We start from the raw sequence: 24,187 nt of genomic DNA on the forward strand, positions 1-24,187 counted from the left end.
CAGCCGCCCCCCCCGCGCCCGCCGCCGCTCGGCCCCGCTGAGTCACGGCCGGGGCGGCGCTTCCAGCCGGGCCCCGGACACCACCGGGCCCCGAGCGGGAGCGGCTCCGAGCGGCGCAGCTCGCCCGCGCCCGGGCAGCCTCCGCGCAGCTAAAGGCGGCAGCGGAGGGGAACTCCCGAGGGCTCCTCCTGCGGCAGCCGCCAGAGCCCCTGGAGCGGAGTCAGAGGAGAGCAGGCACCTGCGCTCGGAACAGAACTCGTTTCAGCCTCAAGCGGCAGGCAGCGGCGGAGGCTGACGTTGCTGACTCGTGGTGGCATCTGCCTTCCACACCGTCACCCTCCCGTCCTCGGCGAGGACCTGCTCCGCTCTGCGCGCCCCGTCCGCAGCGCTCCAAGAATCCGCACATGGTGCTATCGGTATGCTCCTGCGGATGGAAAGCAGACCCAGGGAGCAGCCCTACCATCGTATTTTCTACTATCGCCAATATTTCTTCCAGTATTTCCAGGAAAGAAGGCTCCAGGAGGGCATTTGGCTGGGGAATGGCTCTGGGAGGAAGCTGTGGTGTATAACACCCCCGGGCTGGCTGACTCAGGGCAGGTTGTGCTGCATCCCCAGCACAGCTCCAGCAGGGTCTGGGTGAGTGTGGATGATCGTGCAGGGCCGTGGCAGGGACAGGGGCTTTGAGTGCTCCACAGCGAGGAGTTCAGAGTGATTGTCACAGAGGTTTAGGAACAACTTCTGTGCTGCCAGAGTGGTCAGCGATTGGCACAGGCTGTCCAGGGAGGTGGTAGTCCCCATCTCCGCAGGTGTTGAAGGAACCTGTGGCCATGGCACCTAGGGACAGGGAGTGTTGGCCGTGGTGGTGCTGGGTCAGTGGTTGGACTGCCAAAGCAGTTCTGAGATTCTAAGTTTTCTTAATGCTGACAATTCTTCAGAGAGTGATTGGCATTGGAATGGGCTGCCAGGGAGGTGGCATCCAGCCTAGACCTCCCCTGGTACAACTTGAGACTGTGTTCCCTTATTCTGTTGCTGGTTGCTTGGCAGAAGAGCCCAACCCCACCTGGCTACAGCCTCCCTTCAGGTAGTTGTAGGAGACAACTAAAAAGTTATAAACCAAGCAACCATACCAAAAAAAGAAGCCAAAAACCCCAATCCAACAACAACAAAAAAAAAAGGCAAAATGCCAAAGAGGATCTTAACCATTTTCTTTAATGTTGTACAAAAAAAAAAGTATTAAATCTGGTGAGTATTACAATGAAAAATAAAGACAAAGTGATTCCAACACTGATACCATGCTGTCAGCCTGCTACCTAAACAGCTGAGATGTCACTTCTCTAAGTCATACAAGAGAAAAGTTTAGTGGCCTTCAGGAAAAGAATGACATGAAGAATAAAGAACACCACAACAGAAGTCATCAAATCCTCGTGTCACACTTTCTTTTTTCCCCTCTACATCTTAAAGCTGTGCTCACAGAGACGGCTTCTTCTGTCAGAATCTCCAGGTGAGGCAGGAATTCAGTTGTAAATAAAGTTGAACCTAAAATGAAAAGGATTATTAGTGAGCAACTGTCAGTCCTGAAGCAGTAGTTTGGATTGATGAAGCTCAGGTTTTGGATTTTCTCTAACAGATGAAAATCTGCAGTGTTGATGATCATGAGAGCAGAGAGGCTCTACAGGGGGGGCTTGGTTAGATTGGATCCACAGCCAGTGTTAATGGGATGAGTTTCAACAAGGCCAAGTGCCAGGTCCTGCAATTGGGTCACAACAACCCCAAGCAAAGCTACAGGCTTGGGGCAGTGTGGCTGGGAAGCTGCTGGCAGAAAGGGACTTGGGGGTTCTAACTGACAAGCAACTTAACATGAGCAAGCAGTGTGCCCAGGTGGCAAAGAAAGCCAAAGGCATCCTGGCTGGGATCAGGAATGCTGCGTCCAGCAGGAGCAGGGAGGTGATTGTGCCCTTAGACTCTGCTCTGGTGAGGCCACACCTCAAGTCCTGTGCTCAGTTTTGGATGTGGAGGTGCTGGAGCCAGTGCAGAGGAGAGCAAGGAAGCTGTGAAGGGCCTGGAGAATAAATCCAATGAGGAGCAACTGAGAGAGCTGAGGTTGTTTAGTTAGAGGAAGAGGAGGCTAAGGGGGGACATCATCACTGTCTACAGCTACCTGAAAGGAGGTTGTGGAGAGGTGGGTGCTCGTCTCTTCTCACAGGTAAATAGAGACAGAACAAGAGGGAATGGCCTCAAGCTGCCACTGGGTAAGTTTAGACTGGACATTAGGAGCAAGAGTGGTCAGGCACTGGAATGTGCTGCCCAGGGAGATGAAGTCCCCACCCTGGATGTGTTTAAAAGTCGTTTGGATGTGGTGTTTGGGGATGTGATTTAGGGTGAGCCTTGCAGAGTAGGGTTCTGGGTTGGACTTAGTGATCCTGAGGGGCTTTGTCAGCCTGAATGTTTCTGTGATCCTGTAAAGAAGTTCCCCCTTGTGTTGAGCTGGAACCTCCTGTGCTGCAACTTATACCCATTGCTTCTTGTCCTATTACAGGGAGCAAGTGAGCAGAGCCTGTCCCCCTGCTCCTGACCCTCAGCCCTCAGAGTTATAAACATGTATTAAATCTCCTCTAAGTCTTCTCCAGACAAAGCTGGCCCAGGTCCCTCAACCTCTCCTCATAAGCCATGACCTCCAGTCCCCTAATCATCTTTGTAGCCCTCTGCTGGACCTTCTCCAGCAGATCCCTGTCCCTCTGAAACTGGGGAGCCCAAAACTGAAGGCAGTACTCAAGATGGGGTCTCACCAGGGCAGAACAGAGGGGGAGGAGAACCTCCCTTGATCTGCTGGACACACTCTGCTTAATGCACCCCAGGATCCCATTGGCCTTCTTGACTACAAGGGCACACTGCTGTCCCAAACACTGACAAAGATGTGTTCCTTAAGCTGTTCCCTACCCTGTGCACAGCTTCATCCTCACCATCTTTCACATCTCCCTTTAATAAAACACAGGAACTTCCAGCTATGATTTCAGTGCTATCAAGTTGCAACTAGTGCCTCTTAACTGTCCATCACATCTTCAAATCACAGAATCATTCAGCTTGCAAGAGACCTCTAAGATCATCAAGCCAAACCTTCTCCCCAACACTGGACCATGTCCCAAAGTGCCACATCTACTCAGTTTTTAAACACAACCATCTTAACTGAGGTTGATTCTTGACCTCTTTGGGATAGCTGCAACCTCTTTAGGCTTGGTTTCTAGCAGTGCTCTGGTGTCCCCAAGGGCTAGAACACAAAGAAATCATAAGACACCTGTGCTCTGGTGTCCCCAAGAGCTAGAACACAAAGAAATCATAAGATACCTGTGCTCTGGTGTGCCCAAGAGCTAGAACACAAAGAAATCATAAGATACCTGTGCTCTGGTGTCCCCAAGAGCTAGAACACAAAGAAATCATAAGATACCTGCTCAAAAGTTGAGGAAGGCTGGAAATAATGGGGCCATATCCTGGGGCATTGTCATAGAGCTCAAACAACGGCGCAGCAACCAGCTTGTAGTTTTTGGGAACTGCAAACAGAGCTGAAAAAACCAAAACCACCCCCCCAAAAAACCAACAAGAATTAAGGAAATTAATAAGGCACCACACATTCAGCCACTGCCCTCCCACACCTCCAAATGAGATCATTACACATAGCATTAAAGAAGGGTTTATTCCTTTTCTGGTTCAGTATGGGGCTCATGTGCTGATGCAGGAGCAGAAAGGAGCATTTCCTGGTAACTCATATACAAAGGATCACCTACCTCAGACCAAAACTGGTATAACTGCTTTAAAAAGCATTCAATTTTACAGAAAACACTTCAAGCACATGAGCAGCAACTTGCCTGATATTTCTTCCCCTGAAATACAGCACCATGAACATGATGCTTGGCTGCAAACAAACACTCACCCTTCTCTTGAAGCTGCACCAAGAAAAGCTTTTTGTGCTCTTTGGGTTTTGTAATGTGAGCTGGGATATAAGGATACTGGAAGGAAAAAAAAGAACAACAACAAAAATGGTTTGTTCAGAGCTCTCTGAAAACACACTGCAAACTTAAGTGCTGCTTTATAAATTCCCAAGCACTGTGCAAGCTCTCAACACTTCAGATATTGGGTTTTCATGGTATCAAAAGAGGGAAGCACTCAAGGGAATGTTGTTGTCACAGCTGTTGACAGGATCTGGAGGCAGCAATATGCAAGGCCAGTTAAAACAACCCAAACAGACAGAAATGCTAACAGCAAACTGAGTGTGTTCAGTGAGGAAGTGTTTAGAAATAGGGCAGTGAAAGTATTTTATTCACAGGGCATCTGCTCTGCATGCAGCAGCACAAGAGAGTGCATTGTGGCTGCAATAGGAATTTAAATGGTGTGTCTGGCTCAGCACAGGATTGGAAGTGATGACACTCAGTGGCTTCTCATCCATCAGGATGGGTGTGAGGAAGGTCACAGATGGGAGCTTCCAAAACAGAGTTTGTACTTTCTCCTCAATCACAGAAAGGAGATGAAAAGTTAAAACCTACAAAAACTAACTGCTTGTGCAGCAGCTGCTTGAAGAAGCCCAACTGATAGGTTGAAAGCTTTGAGAACAATCAGTTCTTGAGTGAAGAAGGTGGAAGTTAAGATGGGTACTCACTTGTGGAGGTTCAAAGTTCGGTCTCCACCAGTTACCAATGCAGTCATCAATCACCCAGTCTTGCTGGACACCATCCTGACGGCCCAGTATCTACCAAACATGCAGTTACAGTCAGAACTCCAACCACCCTGAGTCCATTTCTTTTAGACAGCAGATGCTGGAAGATGAAGGCTTGCTGTAATAAGGGTCTGATGGGGATGCAGAACTGCTCTGGAACAGCTGTTCACAGAATTTCCCAGCATTTTTGTCTCAAGGGACATTACTTAGCAAAAGCTTCACCTAACAAGACAAGGAGGCTGTTGAGAGCAGTCCAAATTTCATGTTGTGTTCAAGTGAACCGAGTCTTGTCAGGGCAACGAGGAGAATTAAATGCATTGAAGACACCTGATAGAATTAGTTTAGCTGCCTTGGAGAGCAAAAGTTGATTGGTGCCTTGGGAAGACTATCTCAAAGGCAAATCCTCAACAGTTTTCTCCACAAGATACTTTATTTTCCATCTGCACCTTTCACTTGCCTGAAATCAACCAAAAAGCCAAGCTGCAAACGGACCCAGGGCAGAGACCAGCCACCAGCCCACTCTGTCCCACTCCTAACGCAGATAAGCAGCAGCTCATTGTTCTCTTTGTTAGCTACCTGAGAACAGCACAAAACAGGGACAGAGCAGAAGCTGTACTCTAAAGCTTTGAGTTGTTAACTCTGAAGTAAGCCAACATGCCACTATCACAAGGTAACAAAAGAGAACAGACCTCTGTCATCAGGCGTTTGAGCCCCTCTACCTCATCTTCTCCTGGATTGAGTTCACCACCAGGTCTGTGGAAACAACCAAAGAGGAAAGCTGAAGTTAGGTTTTTAACTGCAGCTTTCACAGGTGCAGTTGGATGTACTGCCAAGCAAAGATGGACAAATTCACTCAATTAACAACTTCCAGCTCTAGCTGTGCTCAATTTGAAGACAGTAGTTGAGCTTTCAGCCAAACTGAGATTAAAATGGCTGCTGCACATCCCTTAAAAAATAAGGAGTACATAAAATAGATCAACTTCATCCAGTCTGGCCTTAAAAACATCCAGGGATGGAGCCTCCTCCACCTCTCAGGGCAACCTGTGCCAGTCTCTCACCACCCTCACGCTGAACAACTTCCTAACATCCAATCTGAATCTACCCACTTCTAGCTTTGCTCCATTTCTCCCAGCCCTATCACTACCTGACACCCTAAAAAGTCCCTTCTCAGCTTTCCTGTTGTCCCCTTCAGAGACTGGAAGACCACAATAAGGTCTCTTCTGAGCCTTCTCTTCTCCAGCCTGAACAATTCCAACTCACCAAGCCTGTCCCCATAGCAGAGGTGCTCCAGCCCTCTGATCATCCTCATGGCCCTTCCCTGGACACCTTCCAGCACATTCAGATCTTTCCTGTAATAGAGGCTCCAGAACTGGACAAAGTACTCAAGGTAGGGTCACACCAGATTGAAGCAGAAGGGGAGAATCACCTCCCTCAACCTGCTAGCCAGAAAAACACACTTTATATCAAACCCCCACAAGTTTCCCCAGACTAAGCCTTGGAAAGGAACAAATCACCTTCAAAAGTCAGTCACACTTCCTGGCCTGCATCAAGAATGGTGTGGTCAGCAGGAGCAGGGAGGTCATTCTGCCCCTGTACTCTGCACTGGTTAGACCACACCTTGAGTACTGTGTTCAGTTCTGGGCCCCCCAGTTTAGGAGGGACATTGAGATGCTTGAGCGTGTCCAGAGAAGGGCGACGAGGCTGGGGAGAGGCCTTGAGCACAGCCCTACGAGGAGAGGCTGAGGGAGCTGGGATTGGTTAGCCTGGAGAAGAGGAGGCTCAGGGGAGACCTTATTGCTGTCTACAACTACCTGAAGGGTGGTTGTGGCCAGGGGGAGGTTGCTCTCTTCTCTCAGGTGGCCAGCACCAGAACAAGAGGACACAGCCTCAGGCTGTGCCAGGGGAGATTTAGGCTGGAGGTGAGGAGAAAGTTCTTCCCTGAGAGAGTCATTGGACACTGGAATGGGCTGCCCGGGGAGGTGGTGGAGTCGCCGTCCCTGGAGCTGTTCAAGGCAGGGTTGGACATGGCACTTGGTGCCATGGTCTGGCCTTGAGCTCTGTGCTAAAGGGTTGGACTTGATGCTCTGTGAGGTCTCTTCCAACCTTGGTGATACTGTGAACAAAGCTCAGGTTACCTTCATGAAAGAGACACTTACAGCTTGAAGAAAGTAGTGCCCAGCTGCAGCAGCAGCACATGGGGCAGCCTGTGCTCGTGGACTATCAGAACCCCTTCCACCGTGCGCCTCATGCCGATCTTGTCAAACTCCTCCCTCATGCGCTGGAAGCGAGCTGCCACCGAGCTGTCCTTCTCGTAGAGGGGCTCCTTCGTGCCAAAGGTGTAATTGGTCAGAGGGTACCTGTGCAAGGGGGAGGGCAAAGAAAATGTTAGGTCCCAACAAGAAAGCTAAATCGAAATCATTAGTGCCTGCCCTTGGCAGAACCTCCTGCGCGCCACGGAACGCAGACGCGCTCAGAGCTGGGCTGAGACCTAGCCATAGATTCACTGAATGGGTTGGAAAGGATCTTACAGATCACCCAGTTCCAACCCCCCCTGCCATGGGCAAAAAGACACTTTCCACTAGACCAAGTTGCTCAAGGCCTTGCAAGACCTGCACTATGACACAGACTCATAGTCCTGTCGATCACCACTACTGCAGTGCTGACTCAGGAGAAGGGAAGAAACCCAAAGAGCCACCAGCAACTTATCCAGCAGCCACACCTCTTTGATCTCCACATCACAGAGAGAAGGCAGCTGAAGGGCTGAATGGAGCTGGGAGAGAATCAAGAGAGAAGAGTTCTGCTGTGTAGGAAGGGAGGAGGGAAGCTGCAGGGGTTTTCTACAGAAGAAAAGCCTGAGATCCAAACTGTTGGAAGTGGTTGTTTTGAAGTGGGAAATCAGACATCTGGGTCACAGAAGAGGAAAATTCTCAGTGTCTTAACTGCAGGGCCTGGAGAAAGATCAAAGTTTGAGCAAGGCTAAGTGCTGGACATCTGCATCCTCTCATGGCAGAACACTGAGAGGTTTCTCGAGGTGGGAAAGACTGCAGCAAAGAAATGAAAGCTTAGGTAAGAAATCAGTCAGTCCTAGAGAGCACAGAGGGCAACAGGAAAATGCACACCAAAATCCAAGTAACACAGAGAACTGACAGCAAGAGGCCTGGAGGAAGCACAGGATTACCTGGCCAAGTCAAAAAAAGGGAGAAGAAAAGTTTGTGGGCAGAGCAATAAGGAGTTAATGCCATGGTTTACGGCCTTGTAGCATGCAGCAGCTGAGGTACAAGAAGGAATGACTGACTTCCCAGGGACTGAGCTCCTGCAGGTCAATCTCATCATCTGCTCTTTTCCCAATATTCAATCACAACTGTTTTGGTTGGAAGAGATCTTTAAGACCATCAAGTCCAACCATTAACCCAGCACTGCCAAGTCACCACTAAGCCATATCCATCAGCACCACATTGCCATGGATTTTAGAATCATAGAATCAAGCAGGTTGGAAGAGACCTCCAAAATCATCCACTCCAACCTAGCACCCAGCCCTGGCCAAGCAACCAGACCATGGCACTAAGTGCCCCAGCCAGGCTTGGCTTCAACACCTCCAGGCACAGCCACTCCACCACCTCCCTGGGCAGCCCATTCCAATGCCAATCACTCTCTCTGACAACAACTTCCTCCTAACAGCCAGCCCACACCTGCCCTGGCACAGCTTGAAACTGTGTCCCCTTGTTCTGTTGCTGCTTGCCTGGCAGCAGAGCCCAACCCCACCTGGCTACAGCCTCCCTGCAGGCAGCAATCAGCTCTGCCCTGAGCCTCCTCTGCTGCAGCCTGCACCCCCCCAGCTCCCTCAGCCTCTCCTCTCAGGGCTGTGCTCCAGGCCCCTCACAGCTTTGTCGCCCTCCTGTGGACACCTTCCAGTACTGCAACTTCTCTCTGCAATTGAGGAGCCCAGAACTGGACACAGCACTCAAGGTGTGGCCTGAGCAGTGCAGGAGAGTACAGGGGCACAAGAACCTCCCTTGTCCTGCTGGCCACACTCTTCCTGATCCAGACCAGGATGCCATTGCCTCTCTTGGCCACCTGGGCACACTGCTGGCTCATCTTCAGCTACTCTCTACCAGTACCCTCAGGTCCCTTTATTCCTGGCTGCTCTCCAGCCACTCTGTCCCCTTAAATCTTCCACATGTTTTACAGTGAGGAGATCAGATGCCAGCTACAGGAGTTACTGCCCTGTCTCCTGTACACAAGAGAGCCCAAAGGAGCAGCTTCTTAACTGCAGATTGAGTTATTAACGAGCCTCTCTACTTTCACCAACAGCTTAGATCCACCCACATTTCTTCTTCCCCTCATCTCCAAGTTTAGCTTCCACAGAGAGCTGTACTACACTAACCCACTCTGTGCTAAGGTGGCAACAGCAAAGCTCTGAAAAATAGACACTTAAAAACACTGCTAACAGCAGTGATACTCTAACAACATTCCAGTCTCTGAAGTTTGTATCTGAACTACCATAAGACTCCTCCCAACTATGAATCAACTCAGCTCTACCAAGAAAACACACACAAGGCTGTGATTAATTGCTGAGATTGAACATGGACTGCTCCAGTTAACGTTTTGCTGCTTCTACAACTGGCAGAAGGTACTCAGCACTCAACACACCCACCGGGGCTCACTGGAAGCTGAAGTTTGGGGCTTCTCACCTGAAGGGAGCAAATATTTACCAGCAAATCTACCACACGAGATTTCCCTGGTGGCAATCATTTCAATCACGATGCCCACATCAGAAGTCAGCAAACACCCTGCACGCCTCACCACATCCCACCGACTATGCAAGGTGAGCCCACGGCCCGCTCAGGCCTGTTTCTCTTTGTCTCCAAGGGCCGGTGCCCAAGGAAGCGCACGGAAGAGCAACACAGGCGATGTTCACCTCGTCCGAACACTGCCTTCGTTACTGGGGCTTCGTCCCGACTCAGACGCTGTTTCTGCACGCTAAAGCACCCGCACTAAACGTTCCCGGCAGCTGCCAAGCTCTCAGCACCCACAGTACCGTACAATGCGGCGGGTCACAGCTCAACACCGCGCACCGCAGAGGGGAGCAGACCTCTCGCCGACACCCGGGCTGCCCCTGCCGCTCTCCCCTCGGCCGGCGGGGACCTGGAATCCCGGCTGGCTCTACGCGGTAGGTACTGACGGAAACCCCCCCGCAGGCTGCCCCAGGGCTGCTAAGGGAGCGGGTAGGGGCCCGGGCAGGCCCCGGGCGGCGCTCACAGGTTAATGGTCCTCTCCAGCGTGAGCGGCTTCGTCTGCTGGATGTACTTGTTCCCGAACTGGTTCACCCCGCGGGGCCAGCCGGTCTGCGAGCGGTTGGGCGGCACCACGGACATGGCGGCGCGGCGGGAGGCGGCAGGAGAGCGCTCAGAGCCCGGCGGCGGGAGGCGGCAGGAGAGCGCTCAGAGCCCGGCGGCGGGAACCGCGTCCGCCATTAACTGCCCCGCCAGGCCGCGCCGGAACCGCCAGCGCGCTTCCGGCAGACCACAGAGACGAGCCGCTCTGCACCTACGAGCAGAGCGCTGCGCTCTCATTGGCCCTTTCTGACCGCGCCCCGCCCTTCTTCCTCTCCGTCATTGGCCAGCGCAGCACGGCCCCGCCTCCCCGCACGGCGCCGGCAGCTGCGGTCCGAGCGGAGCGCTGCGCTCTCATTGGTCCTTTCTGACCGCGCCCCGCCCTTCTTCCTCTCCGTCATTGGCCAGCGCACACGGCCCCGCCTCCCCGCAGGGCGCCGGCAGCTGCGGTCCGAGCGGGGCGCTGCGATGGGCGCTAAGCGGCGTGGGGCAGCGGCGGCACCGGCAGCGCCGGGGAAGAAGCGTGGGAAGCAGGACGTTTGCGCCCAGCTCTGCGCTGCTCTCAGTGACCTGGCGCTAAAGGAGCGGGCGGCGGAGGCCTGGGAACGCGGGGAGCCGCTGCAGCATGGTACGGCCCGGCGTGGCTCCCATCCGGCGGCGGTGGGACGAGTTCACCGCTCACCGGCGGCGTTTCCCTTGCAGAGGCGGTGTCAGTGGAGCCGGCCCCGTTCCGGCACGGCGTCATCTCCGGCTTCCTGGCGGGACCGGCCTTCCCGGAGGCGCTGCGCGATGAACTGCTGGGGCTCAGCTTCCGCGGCCGGCGGAACGACCTCCTCTCCCTACAGCAGGTGGGCCCCGGACTGGGCTGAGCCGGGCCCCGTCGGCTTAGGTCAGGTCACATCGTCCTAACCCGTGTCCCTCCTTCTCTTCCATGGGCCGCCGCAGTCCGAGGACCTCGGGGGAAGTTCGGAGCCCCACGTCGCTGCGCTGAGGTGAAGTGCCGGCGTGGGGCTTGCGCTACGCCGGGGTGCGCCTTTCGGGGAGGGGACCAGCTCTGGCTGGCTCCCCGGGGAGGGCTCGGGCTGGGCCGGGCCCGGTGGTGCTCGGCCGCCTTGTGCCATGGTAGCCAAGCCAGGAACTGAGCCTAAAAGAACGGATCTCCTCGGTACAGATCGTGGCACTGACGCCTGGTAGGGGTTTTGCTCCGGTGTGACTCAGTCCCGAAGCATCTGTTCGCTTGTGGACTGTGACCTGTGCCCCTTACAACTGCCTGATCCTTGCTGCTGGTCCTTGCCAGCCGTGTTGTGACCGCTGAGCTGCTCTCCCAGCCAGCTTTCGTGCGGTCCTGCAGGCAGCAGCAGCACCTGTGACTGTTTGCACAGCTGGCAGGGAGGTGATGACTGAGTGGGGGCTTTGGTGACAATGTGGTGTGACAGAGAAGGACACTTATGCTGTGCTTGTCTTTCCAGGCATGCTCTCCGTGAGGAATTCCGAGCATGGCTTTCTGCTGTGACCCAGACTGAGCTGGAGCCAACTCTTGACATCTCCTGTGCCAAATATGAATACACTGGTCAGTCTCTGAAGATCACTATGGTTGGAGAAGACCCTTTAAGGTCATCAATTCCAACCATTATTTAACTCTTCCAGAGCCACTACTACACCCTCTCCTTGAGCACCATCTCTAGACTGCTTTTAAACAGCTCCAGGGATGGAGATTAAAAACACTTCCCTCAACAGCCTGTTCCAGACTTTGAGAACCCTTTTGGCATAGGATTATTTCCTAATGTCCAACCTAAACCTCCCCTGGAGTACTCTGATGCCATTTCCTCTTGTTCTATCAGTTGTGACTTGTGAGAAGAGACCAACACCCACCTCACTCCAGCCTCCTTTCAGGGAGCTGCAGAGATCAATCCTTTCCCTAAAGCTTCTATGGTTGTGTAGGGAGCAGTACATCTACAGCACACCCACCACAGCCCCTCTCTAGTTGCAGAGGGTTCTAGATGCTATTGGGAGTCTCAGGAAATGAAGTCCCAGTTATGAAGCAGCTGTGGCTGTGGTCATGGCACTGATGGTTCTGATTTGGCCCAGTGGTGTTGCAAGCTCCCAGCTCTGGGGGGATATGCATCCCACGTTCATGTGCCTGCTTCTGTACCAAAGGGGTGACCTCTACAGCTTTCTGATGCCACAGCTGAGCTGGTGAAGCCTGGTGCTAAACTGTCACCTTGGTGAGGCCAGGTTACTACTGTTTCTATCCTCTGAGTCATGCAAAATCAGTTGGCAAAGGAAAACCTTCACTGCTGCCAGGTCTCCTTTCTGAAAGTCCTTTGCACAACTAGTTGTTGGTCCAGCTATTCTGTTCCCAGGGCTCCCCCTCCCCTCTATTCCAGCAGCAGATGCCTTCAAAAGGCAGTTCTGTGTTTAAAGGAGCTTCAGTCATTGTTTCACAGGGCACTCTCTGCCTGCTGTGCCCCATGACAGCTGAGGAGGGCTGGGCAGTGAGTTATAACTGCCTGTACCTTCAGAGTGGGCTGAGCTGCCAGCTGCAGTGAGATCCCACAGAAGCTGGTCACAGAGTCCTTTGGGTTGGAAAAGCCCTCCAGGATCATCCAGTCCAACCAGCAGCCCCAGCCCCACCGTGGCCATCAACCCTTGTCTCAAAGTGCCATGGCCATGGGTCTCTTGAACACCTCCAGGCATGGGGACTCCACCACCTCCCTGGGCAGCCTGTGCCAATCCCTGACCACTCTGGCAGCCAAGAAATATTTCCTGGTTTTCATCCTCACCCTCCCCTGGCACATTTTAAGGCCATTTCCTCTTGCTTTATCACCTGATAGTAGAGAAGAAAGACCAACTCCCACCTTACTGCAGCCTCCTTTCCAGGTAGCTGTAGAGAGAGAGCAGTGAGGTCTCCCCTCAGCCTCCTTGTTTCCAGGCTAAACACCCCCAGTTCCCTCAGCTGCTCCTCTCCAGCCCTGTTCTCCAGACCCTTCCCCAGCTTTGTTGTCCTTCTCTAGACACACTCCAGCCCCTTAATGTCCTTCTTGGAGTGAGGGGCCCAAAACTGAACCCAGGATTTGGGGTGTGGCCTCACCAGTGCCCAATTCATGGGCCTGATCCCTGCCCTGGTCCTGCTGGTCACACTACTGCTGATCCAGGCCAGGATGCTGATGGCCTTGGCCACCTGAGCTGAGCACACACCTCTGGTTCATCTTCACATGGCTGTCAACCAGCAGTCTTGCAGAGCTCAGATTGCTGATGCTGACAAGTGGAAATGGCCCTGCTGGAAAGGTTTTCCTCTTGCATCCTGGAGAGGGCAAAGCTGAGAAGCAGCCCCTGGGCTGAATCATGCCCGTGGTGGGAAGTGCTACTGCAGCAGAGCCTCTGTCATTGCAGATGTCCTGCTGTGCCACGATGACGAGCTGGAAGGTCGGAGAATTGCTTTCATCCTCTACCTGGTCCCAGCCTGGGAGAAAAGTGATGGAGGAACACTGGACCTGTACAGCACAGATGGTAAGAGCTCCCAGCTGGGCCTCAGGTGGCTGGAAAAGGTGAAGCTTACCTGCTCCTTGCAGCAGCTCTCTCCTTAAAAGAGTTCCTCAGTCCACAGAAGCTGATGTATGGGTAAAAGTTGCACCTTGCTGTGAGCTGGGCCTCAGGGGGTGAAAAAGGTGAAGTTTCTGTGCTCCATGCAACAGCTCTCTGCTTCAAAGAGTTCATTCTTAGTCCACAGAAGCTGCTGTATAGGTAAAAGTTGCACCTTAGAGATGCAATCTGATGGGTGGCAGTAGCAGAACAGGAGGAGGTAATGAAGAGGGGAATCTTTTTTGATCCAGTTTTCACAAGGGCCAAGAGTGGAGGTGGGATGGAAACAACAGAACTTCCAAGTGATGGGGACAACTTCCCTTTCCAGCAATGGAATCCACTGATTCCTCACTGAGCCCTTGCTCCAAGCTCCATCCCTTACACTCAGGTGTCTCAGCAGCAGTTCCAGTGTCACAAAGCCAGAGAGCGGTGGCAGCTTCTGGTGAGCTCCAGTTGATGTCTTAACCAGAGTGTGTTTTCTTTCTCCTCAGAACACTTTGAGCCTCAGCAGATCATCAAGTCCTTAGTGCCTTCCTGGAACACCCTGGTTTTCTTTGAAGTGTCTCCAGTCTCTTTCCACCAGGCAAGGAGCTGTTTCTCCTTTATTTCTTGGTTCCCATTGTTATCCCAGGGGAAGAAAAACTTCCATTTCTGTTTTTTTGTTGCCATCCTGACAAGCCCCAGCTGTGGGTTGGGTTGAGGAGGGAGATTTGTGTTTGTTTGCTGGATTTAAACTCACTTATGTGGATGCCATATGGCCTTGCTCCAGAAGAGCTCCTCACCTCTCCAGTAAGGCACTGTGCAGGTTCAGCTTCACCCCACTTGTACTGTGGTACCCTACAGCAGAAATGCTGAGGTGGCTGAGTAGCACCTGGTGGCATCTTCCTGGGAACAGGACAAGTTGTGGAACTGCAGCATACAAACACCTGGCTGAAATCTAGAACCCCCCTCTGCATACCACAGACCATAACAAAAAGGGCCAAAGAGCAGGTCAGAGGTGAAGATGGATGAAGTAGGCTGGGCATGCCCTCAGCTGGGCAGCTTAGGTGGGGTTAGTTTTGTGTCATTTGTCTTACAGTTAATTCTCAGAAGCATCTGCCTGGTCCCTGCCCTAATTGTTTTCAGGCAGTGATTTCATCTTGGTATGAAACCCCACATTCACAGGATGCCAGGGGTTGGAAGGGACCCAAGGAGATCATCCAGTCCAACCCCCCTGCCAGAGCAGGACCACACAAACTGGCACAGATCACACAGGAACACATCCAGACAGGCCTTGAAAGTCTCCAGAGAAGGAGACTCCACAACCTCTCTGGGCAGCCTGTGCCAGGGCTCTGGGACCCTTACGGTAAAGAAGTTCCCCCTTGTGTTGAGGTGGAACCTCCTGTGCTGCAGCTTCCATCCATTGCTGCTTGTCCTATCCTAGGAAACAGTGAGCAGAGCCTGGCCCCCACATGTATTAAATCCCCTCTAAGTCTTCCCTTCTCCAGACTAAGCAGCCCCAGGTCCCTCAGCTGCTCCTCACCAGCCCTGTTCTCCAGACCCTTCCCCAGCTTTGTTGTCCTATTCTGGACTCACTCCAGCCCCTCAGCATCCTTCATGTGAAGGAAGGATTTGACCAACAGGTAGATCTTCAACCCAGAGCTCAAAGCATCAGGCAGGTGCCCTTCATGGTGGTTTGTGTTGCAGCACTTCTGAAAGTGACAGAAGAGTAGCCCAGTAGAGTCTGTTGTGCTGCACAGATGCTCAAGGGGTTAGTGAGCTGTGTGACAGCCAATTTGGGCAGCCTGTCCTAGCTGGTGGAAAACTGAAATCTCATTCCTGAGCATAACAGTGACACAAAGCTCTGCCAGACAGGGGATGGGTTCTGCTAGGAGCTTGGAGTCAAAGCTTAGAGTGAGATTATGGAAACCTGCAGTGAAGAGCAACCAAACTGGGGAAGGGTCTGGAGAACAGGGCTGGGGAGGAGCAGCCGAGGGACCTGGGAGTGTTTAGTCTGGAGAAGAGGAGGCTGAGGGGAGACTTCATTGCTCTCTGCAGCTCCCTGAAAGGAGGTTGCAGTGAGGTGGGATTGGGCTCTTCTCCCTTGTCTCAGGGGGTTGAAGGAGAGGGAATGGCCTGAAACTGTGCCAGAGGAGGCTAAAGCTGGAGATGAGGAAGGATTTCTTTGCTGCCAGAGTGGTCAGGGATGGGCACAGGCTGCCCAGGGAGGTGCTGGAGCCCCCATGCCTGGAGGTGTTAACAAACCTGTGGCCATAGCACTGTGGGACAGGGTTTGGTGGCCACGGTGGGGTTGGGCTGCTGCTTGGACTGGACGAGCTCAGAGGACTTCTCCAACGCCAACAACTGAATGGCTCTCTGAGCATCAGGGTTTGCCTCCAGCCCTCCTGGGAGGCCAGAACAGCGCAGCCTGCGCTAGCCCCTGGCCGCCTGCAGGCTCTGCAGCCCCCTGCCGCCTCGTTGCAGGTGTCGGAGGTGGTGTCGCGCAAGTGCCGCCTGTCCCTCAGCGGCTGGTTCCACGGCCCCGCCTGCGCCAGAGCCGCTCGCCGCAGCCAGCCCGCACCGCCCCGGAGCCCGCACCTGCCCTGCGACGTGAGCCGCCCCTGCCCCGCACCCTGCCTGCCCCGCACCCTGCCTGCCCCGCTGCCTGCCTGCCCCGCACCCTGCCTGCCCCACACCCTGCCTGCCCCACTGCCTCCCTGCCCCGCTCCCTGCCCTCCCTGCTTTCGCTTCTTAGGGGGCGGAAAGTGCCTTAGTGGGGAGGGACCTTGGAGAGCCACAGGCAGAGAGAGAGTGTGAAAGAGCCACAGAAAGAGAGAGTGTGGAAGAGCCACAGGCAGAGAGAGAGTGTGAAAGAGCCACAGGCAGAGAGAGAGTGTGAAAGAGCCACAGGCAGAGAGAGAGAGTGTGAAAGAGCCACAGAAAGAGAGAGTGTGAAAGAGCCACAGAAAGAGAGAGTGTGAAAGAGCCACAGGCAGAAAGAGAGAGTGTGAAAGAGCCACAGAAAGAGAGTGTGAAAGAGCCACAGGAAAAGAGAGAGAGTGTGAAAGAGCTACAGGGAAAGAGAGAGAGTGTGAAAGAGCCACAGAAAGAGAGAGTGTGAAAGAGCCACAGGCAGAAAGAGAGAGTGTGAAAGAGCCACAGAAAGAGAGAGTGTGAAAGAGCCACAGGAAAAGAGAGAGAGTGTGAAAGAGCCACAGGGAAAGAGAAAGAGTGTGAAAGAGCCACAGAAAGAGAGAGTGTGAAAGAGCCACAGGGAAAGAGAGAGAGTGTGAAAGAGCCACAGAAAGAGAGAGTGTGAAAGAGCCACAGAAAGAGAGAGTGTGAAAGAGCCACAGAAAGAGAGAGAGTGTGAAAGAGACACAGGGAAAGAGAAAGAGTGTGGAAGAGCCACAGGGAAAGAGTCTGAAGGAGGCAGAGGCAGAGTGAGAAGAGCCCCAGCACATGGGCCTGCTACCTCAGCACACCCATGAGGTTCTTCTTAAGGGACCTACAAGAAAGCTGGGGAGGGACTTTTGACAAGGGCTTGTAAAGAAAGGACGAGGGGCAGTGGCTTTGAGCTGGGAGAGGGGAGGTTGAGACCGGAGATGAGGAAGATGAGGAAGCAATTCTTGGCAGTGAGGGTGGGGAGACACTGGCACAGGCTGCCCAGGGAGGTTGTGGCTCTCCCTTCCTTGAATGTGTTCAAGACCAGGGTGGATGGAGCCTTGAGCAGCCTGTTCCAGTGGAAGGTCCATGGCAGGGGGGTTGGAACTAAATGATGTTAAAGATCCCTTCCAACCCAGACCATTCTCTGCTGTTTATCTTTCTTGACCTACAGCAGTGCACAGAATGTACCAAATGCTGATGGTGCAATGAAAGAGAGGAAGGAATCATGTGGAAGTGGGGAGGAATCCAACCCTTTGGCTAGCTGGGAAAGTGGGGACTGGGAGGGAGGTCTTTTCTACTTGTCCAAACTCAGCATTCAAACCTGTTTTCCTTCCAGCATGAAATCCTCTATGAGTGGATCAATCAAGTTTACTTGGACATGGACTCTCAAGCTCAGATCCAGGAGGAATTTGAGGAGAGATCAGAAATTCTCCTGAAGGATTTCCTTAAGGTGAGCTCAGTGGTTCAGTCTAGGAGGGGGTCTGCCAGAAGAGGTGACAGGATTGGCAGGTACCATGCCTCCTGCAGGCTGGGAAGGGCCTTGCCTGTTCAGCTGTCAACTAAACCACCCTTCTAGTCTCCCTCCTTAGAGGAGAATGCTCAGATGACCTCCAGAGATGATCCCTCTCAGAGGTAGATCCCTTCTGCCTTCCCGTGCAGCACTGCAGATGGACCCATCAGAAACCAAACACTTTGCTTCAGCATCCTTATTGCCTGCAAGAAGCAAAGCAGAAGGATGGAAACACCTTCCTGCTTCCTAGGCTTGTGGTGGCCAGAGTGTCTTTTCCTGTCCCTCAAGCTCTTGCAGTGCTTGGGGGTCTTGACCCATAATCACAGAATCATTTTTGGTTGGAAGAGACTTTCAAGATCATCAACAAGTCCAACCTCATCTTCCAGGCTTGCTTCTCAATGCTTCAGTCTGACTTGAAAGGCTGATTTAGCTCTGGTTTACAGGGCTTGCCTAGGTCCAGAGGAGCATTTGTTACCAGTTGGTCACTGGCATGGTGCCCACCTAGCTCTGCCCCTCAGTTCCATAGTCCTTGGGTGCCTCAAGTTTTATTCTCTAACTAGAGTGCCTTTTCTGAGAGCAGAGGATGGCTGCCTCTGGCACACCAAGGCACACATGGGAGCTAAGTGTCAACCTCTCTGGCTGCCTCTGGCACACCAAGGCACACATGGGAGCTAAGTGTCAACCTCTCTGGCTGCCTCTGGCACACCAAGGCACACCTGGGAGCTAAGTGTCAACCTCTCTGGCTGCCTCTGGCACACCAAGGCAGACCTGGGAGCTAAATCTCAACCTCTCTGGCTGCCTCTGGCACCCCAAGGCAGACCTGGGAAGTGTCAGTCTTTGTGCACTACCTTTCTCCTCTCCTAGAAAGAGAAATACCAACTGCTCTGTGAAGCTCTGCAGGACAAAGACATCCAGTGGAGCAGCCGAGGGCCTGCCAATAAAAGGTGGGAAATGCCAGTGTGCTGCATCCATCCAGCAGGCCAAGCAGGAGCTGCCCTGAGGCTGCACTGGTTGGTGCTGCCCACACTGACATGGCCCTGGTTGGTGCCCCAGTGCTGCTACCTCTGCTGTCTTGCAGGCTCTACGAGGCAGCAGAAGAGAACAGTCTGCCTGAGGGCCTGAAGGGCTTCCTGCGGTTCCTGCGCTCCGAGGCTTTCTTCTTACTGCTTTCCAACTTCACTGGCCTGAAGCTGCACTTCCTGGCTCCCTCTGATGAGGATGAAGATGCTGGGGAAGGGCAAGCAGCAGACAGTGCTGGGCACAGCAGTCCCAAAGCTGAGCAGGAGGGGAGTGAAGCACACGCTGATGGCGATGCCCAGCAGCCTGCCAGCGTTCCTGAAGCCCAGGATGGTGAGACACAGAACAGTGAGGCCAGCAACAGAGGGAAAGGGTTTGAGCAGAACCATAGTGTTCAGGAGCCTGGCAGCAGAATTCCCAATCATTTTCATGGAGCTAGGGTTTCATCTTGGACTGCAGCCAGCACAAGGAGGGGGCTTGAAGCACGTCAGGCTGGGGATCCAATATAAGTGCCTGTCACGAAAGGGTTGGGAATGAAACAGCTCATTTGAAGACAGCATTTGAGCAGAACTAAGGGTGGGAGTTAAAGCATGGGTGAGGAGAAGGATGGTCCTTAACTGCCCACTGCTCTGCCAGTACGTACAGTCCTGCTTCAGCCAAAGTAGATTTTTGTCTGAGACTGAATCAAGAGGATGAAAGTGCCCAGATCAGAAGTACAGAGAATTAGAAACTCACCCCCTGAAAGCAGGATTTAACCCTCAGAAACCTGCCAGCCTGAACAGCCACCTAGATGTGAGCAGTGAGATTCCCTGGCTGTCAAAGATTAGCTTCACTTTGGATTCATGGGTTGGTGCTCTTGAGCAGCCTGGGCTAGTTGAAGATGTCCCTGTTCCCTGCAGGAGGCTTGGACTAGATAACCTTGAAAGGTCCTTTCCAAGCCAAATCATTCTGTGATTCTCTGAAAACTGAGTTAGAGCCATGAGGAAAAACAACCAAAGGCTTCCTCAAGTTCTATCATACCTCCTGGGGTGCACATGAAGAGTGAGTTTTGAGCAACATCCTTCTCCAAAGCTGCTGGCAGTGTCAGTGCACTTTGAGAGCTGATGAGTTGCTGGCTCCTGAGCTTCAGAGCTCCACTCTAAGTCTGGGGAGGGATAAAACAAAAGCTTGGTTGAACCAAAGCACATCACAGCTTGGACCTGGCAAAGAGCAAGTCTTGGTCCCTCCATGCTGGTCACAGGATGTAACTTGGAGCCACCTCCAGAAAAGCAGTGAACATGAGGCAGTCTGGTGTAGAGGGAGGTGTCCTTGCTCAGGGCAGGAGGGTTGGAACTAGATGATCTTCAGGGTCCCTTCCAGCCCAAACTGTTCTGTGGTTCTATGAGATCTGTGGTTTTACTTTGTCTTCCCTTTACCCTTTGCTGGGACCAGCAAGGACAGCTCCAGAGTGCAGGGAATTGGCCCCTACATGCCCTGAGCTTTGCAGGGAGCAGCTGATGCACAGCTTCACCCTCCTCCCCAGCTTGTTTGTCCCCTCTCCTAGGCTCAGGTAGCAGCCCTTTGTGCACGGGGGAGCTGAGGCGCTGGACCCACGGGCACTATACTCTGGTCCACGACACTCAAGCAACAGAGTTTGCTCTTGACCTGCTTTTCTTCTGTGGCTGTGAAGGTAAGCAAGGGGTGCCAGGCTCTCCTGAGGAGATTTGTGTGACACGGGGATATCTGAGCGCTCAGCAGCGCCACAGCAGCCCCCAGGACCACAGAGCTCTATCCGGGTCCTGGCTGCTGCATCAGCTCACAGAGCTCTATCCCGGTCCTGGCTGCTGCATCAGCTCACAGAGCTCTATCCCGGTCCTGGCTGCTGCATCAGCTCACAGAGCTCTCTCCAGGTCCTGGCTGCTGCATCAGCTCACAGAGCTCTATCCCGGTCCTGGCTGCTGCATAAGCTCACAGAGCTTTATCCAGGTCCTGGCTGCTGCATAAGCTCACAGAGCTTTATCCAGGTCCTGGCTGCTGCATCAGCTCACAGAGCTCTATCCCGGTCCTGGCTGCTGCATCAGCTCACAGAGCTCTATCCCGGTCCTGGCTGCTGCATCAGCTCACAGAGCTCTCTCCAGGTCCTGGCTGCTGCATCAGCTCACAGAGCTCTATCCCGGTCCTGGCTGCTGCATAAGCTCACAGAGCTTTATCCAGGTCCTGGCTGCTGCAAAAGCTCACAGAGCTCTATCCAGGTCCTGGCTGCTGCAAAAGCTCACAGAGCTCTATCCAGGTCCTGGCTGCTGCATCAGCTCACAGAGCTCTATCCGGGTCCTGGCTGCTGCATCAGCTCACAGAGCTCTCTCCCGGTGCTGGCTGCTGCATCAGCTCACAGAGCTCTCTCCCGGTGCTGGCTGCTGCATCAGCTCACAGAGCTCTCTCCCGGTGCTGGCTGCTGCCTAAGCTCCCCTATCAGCGGTCCTCGCACAAAGGGTTGGTCGGGAGCGCGGCGCTGGGCTCGTCTCGGGCAGTTCCTGCTGCGGCCAGCAGGCGGCGCCCGGGCCGAGGGAAAGCTGCGTCTGCCCAGCCCTGTGCTGGCTCTGGGCACGGCGGAGGGGCAGGTGGGCACAGTGCCCACGGAGCTGTGCCCTTTCATCGAAAGGGTCACTGCACCTCCAAATTCACTCAGCCCAGGGCCTTCCCAAGTTACCTGCGGCATGAGCTGAGCCCCTGTGCTGAGCACACCTCAGATACTGGCTTCAGCTGTGGGCCACTCGCTCCCAGAAGGACACTGAGGAGCTGGAGCAGGTCCGGGGAAGGGCAACAAGGCTGGGGAAGGGTCTGGAGAGCAGGGCTGGGGAGGAGTAGCTGAGAGAACTTGGGGTGTTTAGCCTGGAGAAGAAGAGGCTGAGGGAGGACCTCACTTTACAGAGGTTGGTGTGAGGTGGGGTTGGGCTCTTCTCCCTACTACCAGGTGCTAGAATGAGAAGAAACGTCCTGAAATTGTGCCAGGGGAGAGTTAGGTTGGAGATTAGAAGAACCTTCTTCCCCTAAAGGGTTCTCATGCACTGGAATGGAACAGGCTGCCCAGGGTGGTCTTGGTGGAGCCTCCATCCCTGGAGGCACAGAGAAGCTGCGTAGATGTGGTTCTGAGTGCCATGGTTTGGCAGTGCTGGGTTAATGGTTGGACTCCATCACCTTGCAGGCCCTTTTCCAGCCAAACCACCTCTGTGATGCTCTGGCTGGGCATTTCAGCTTGCTGCTGGGCATTTCACTTGCAGCTTGCTGCTGGGCATTTCAGCTTGCTGCTGGGCATTTCACTTGCAGTGAAAGCAGGTATCTAACCAAGGGGTCTGGGAAGAGTTGAGCACAAAATGCAGGGCTGAGAGCTTCTGGCACCTGCTGGTGATTGCCCTGAAGAGCCTTTTGCATGCCTGCTGGGGCAGAACTGCTCCACCAGTGAGGAGCAGAGCACCACACAGCCAGAGGCTGGCTGTGGCAGAGGGCAAATCCAGTCCCTTTGCTTTGAGTCGTTCCTAACACGCAGCAAAAAGAGGCTGGCATGAGCTGAAGTGGGGATTGTCCTGCATCCTGGGGAGTGGGGTGGAAAAGCAGCATCCTCAGGAGGGCTCCTAAGGATCTTCATTCCCTGTTTTCAGACTGGGACCCAGACTATGGTGGCTTCACGTCCTACATCGCCAAAGGTGAAGATGAAGAGGTGAGGACCTCAGCTGCAAGTGAGATCAGTTTGTGGAGGGTGGAGAGCCATAATTGCCCTTTGTCATAATGCTAAGGGAGCCTTGAGGGCAGTTGCTACCACACTGGAGCCTGCCTGCCTGAGTGGGGCTCCCGGGTGGGGCTCTGCCTTTGTGGAGCTCTCCACAAAGCTAAGACTGAGTTCCCAACAGTGCCTGGTGGCACTTGGGAAGCCTCAGAGGGCACAAGACTGGAGCAGGGGGGGGATGCTTTCCCAGGGAAATGCTGCTCCCCAGGGTCACAGGCCAAGCAGGCAGCCTGATCAGACAAACAGAGCCTTCCACTGGACCTTGATGTCTAATGAAAGGCTGAGGGGGATTACAGTGAAGAACTTGACCCAAGTCAGGCTCCATACATCAGACCTTTGCTCTGACTGGTTCCTGAAGCACTGCTCTGTGTTTCCTCTTTGGAATGCTATCAAAACAAGTGGAATTAGTAGAACTGAATTCCTCCCTTGCTTTCATGTCTTCTAGCTGCTGACAGTGAACCCAGAGGAGAACTGCTTGGCCTTGGTTTACAGAGACAAAGAAACGATGAAGTTTGTGAAGTACATCAACCACCAGAGCCTGGCACGCATGAAGAAGCATCCCAACAGAGCAGGATTTTGGGATTTTTCCTTTGTCTATTACGAGTGATGGTGCAGAGTGTGGCCACTGGCACTCAAGAGCGTGGTGGTGAGGTGAGGGGACAGGTTTCTGTCCAGCTCAGCTGGGCCCTGCCCCAGCACAGCCACTTCGCTGCTGCTGGCTTCACCGCGCTGCGCAGGAGCTGTGCCCTGCCTCTCGGAGGGAGGGGGTCCAGGTGACTTATTTAACTGTGCCAACAGCAACCCAGACTCAGGGGGCACGGTCACATCTCTGCCAGCCCTCCAGCTGTCCTCTGATGGAAGTGGAGGGTGGGATGTGCCTCCAAGCCTGTAGGGCTGACAGTGACAAGCCTGCGTTGCCCCCAGCGGCTGACTGCTGCTTATTAAACGGCAAAAGGAAAGGAAATGAGGTCAGCAAAATGCTTCAGGTCGGGCAAGTTCTGTTACAAAACACCCAGGATGTTTTCTGGGCCTTAGCTCTGCTCACTCCAGGAATAAAAGGAGCTGCCCTGGGAAGCAGGAGGTTTTTCCAGCTGCACAAGTGCTGGAGGAGCTGGGAAGGGAGACGGTGAGGCTGTAAAAGCTGCTGGCGGTGAGGAGCTGGCACTGGAACAAGGAGCAGGACCTCATTATGCTAAATGCTGAGATGCAGCCTTGCCTCCAAAGAATTTACAAGCTAAGGAGACAAGAGACTTGCTCCTGTGTACTCTTACCTGTGGGCTGACTCTCTGCTCCTGATGGGAAAAGGCTGTGGCTCCAGCCTTGGAAGAGAGACAGGCAGGTGGTAAGTCAGCCTCTTCCCAGCTTGGCATCCACAGGTGGTAGCAAGGCCACCAGCAGTGTGCTTTTAGTGTTGTCCTGGCATCTGCTGGGCTCCAGCACAGCTTCTGGCACTGGAGATCTTTCTAGGCAGCAGATGAATTTGAGTCCTGTGGTGAACAGAAGCAGAAAGGTTGTGAGCTGGGTGTGACACCTCAGTCCCCTGCAAGTAGGATGGGGGCAGATTGTCAGCCCCAAGACAGTCACAGAATGTCAGGGGCTGAGGGGGACCTCCAAAGCTCATCCAGTCCAACCCC

At 53.7% G+C, this 24,187-nt stretch overlaps 2 protein-coding genes across 2 annotated transcripts; one reads left to right on the top strand and one right to left on the bottom strand.

Moving 5' to 3' along the window:
* Positions 1-1,188: 1,188 nt before the first annotated feature.
* On the bottom strand, positions 1,189-10,236 carry NUDT21 (nudix hydrolase 21). Its single transcript, XM_064160489.1, has 7 exons — positions 9,965-10,236; positions 6,862-7,062; positions 5,395-5,458; positions 4,649-4,738; positions 3,926-4,001; positions 3,443-3,557; positions 1,189-1,536 (listed from the first exon to the last, which is right to left on the bottom strand). The coding sequence occupies exons 1-7, from the start codon at positions 10,078-10,080 to the stop codon at positions 1,515-1,517; spliced, it is 684 nt and encodes a 227-aa protein (XP_064016559.1). The 5' UTR covers positions 10,081-10,236; the 3' UTR covers positions 1,189-1,514.
* Positions 10,237-10,465: 229 nt separating this feature from the next.
* Positions 10,466-23,517, top strand: OGFOD1 (2-oxoglutarate and iron dependent oxygenase domain containing 1). Its single transcript, XM_064160490.1, has 13 exons — positions 10,466-10,666; positions 10,741-10,886; positions 10,984-11,030; positions 11,508-11,608; positions 13,432-13,548; positions 14,112-14,203; positions 16,084-16,209; positions 17,603-17,716; positions 18,641-18,720; positions 18,855-19,126; positions 20,337-20,462; positions 22,429-22,487; positions 22,999-23,517. Exons 1-13 carry the CDS (start codon positions 10,507-10,509, stop codon positions 23,158-23,160), a joined length of 1,602 nt encoding a protein of 533 aa, XP_064016560.1. The 5' UTR covers positions 10,466-10,506; the 3' UTR covers positions 23,161-23,517.
* Positions 23,518-24,187: the final 670 nt, after the last annotated feature.

Source organism: Pogoniulus pusillus, chromosome 20, assembly GCF_015220805.1.
Source record: "Pogoniulus pusillus isolate bPogPus1 chromosome 20, bPogPus1.pri, whole genome shotgun sequence".
NCBI classification, from domain to species: Eukaryota; Metazoa; Chordata; class Aves; order Piciformes; family Lybiidae; genus Pogoniulus; species Pogoniulus pusillus.

Bases quoted from the DNA above. Each gene is read 5' to 3' on its own strand.
- NUDT21 (XM_064160489.1), bottom strand. From the start codon at position 10,080: ATGTCCGTGGTGCCGCCCAACCGCTCGCAGACCGGCTGGCCCCGCGGG. The intron at 5,459-6,861 runs GTAAGTGTCTCT...TTGTTTCCACAG, and splicing joins GGCACTACTTTCTTCAAGCT to ACCTGGTGGTGAACTCAATC. The intron at 1,537-3,442 runs GTATCTTATGAT...TTTTCATTTTAG, and splicing joins CTTCCTCAACTTTTGAGCAG to GTTCAACTTTATTTACAACT.
- OGFOD1 (XM_064160490.1), top strand. From the start codon at position 10,507: ATGGGCGCTAAGCGGCGTGGGGCAGCGGCGGCACCGGCAGCGCCGGGG. The intron at 11,609-13,431 runs GTCAGTCTCTGA...CTGTCATTGCAG, and splicing joins TGCCAAATATGAATACACTG to ATGTCCTGCTGTGCCACGAT. The intron at 16,210-17,602 runs GTGAGCCGCCCC...TTTTCCTTCCAG, and splicing joins GCCCGCACCTGCCCTGCGAC to CATGAAATCCTCTATGAGTG.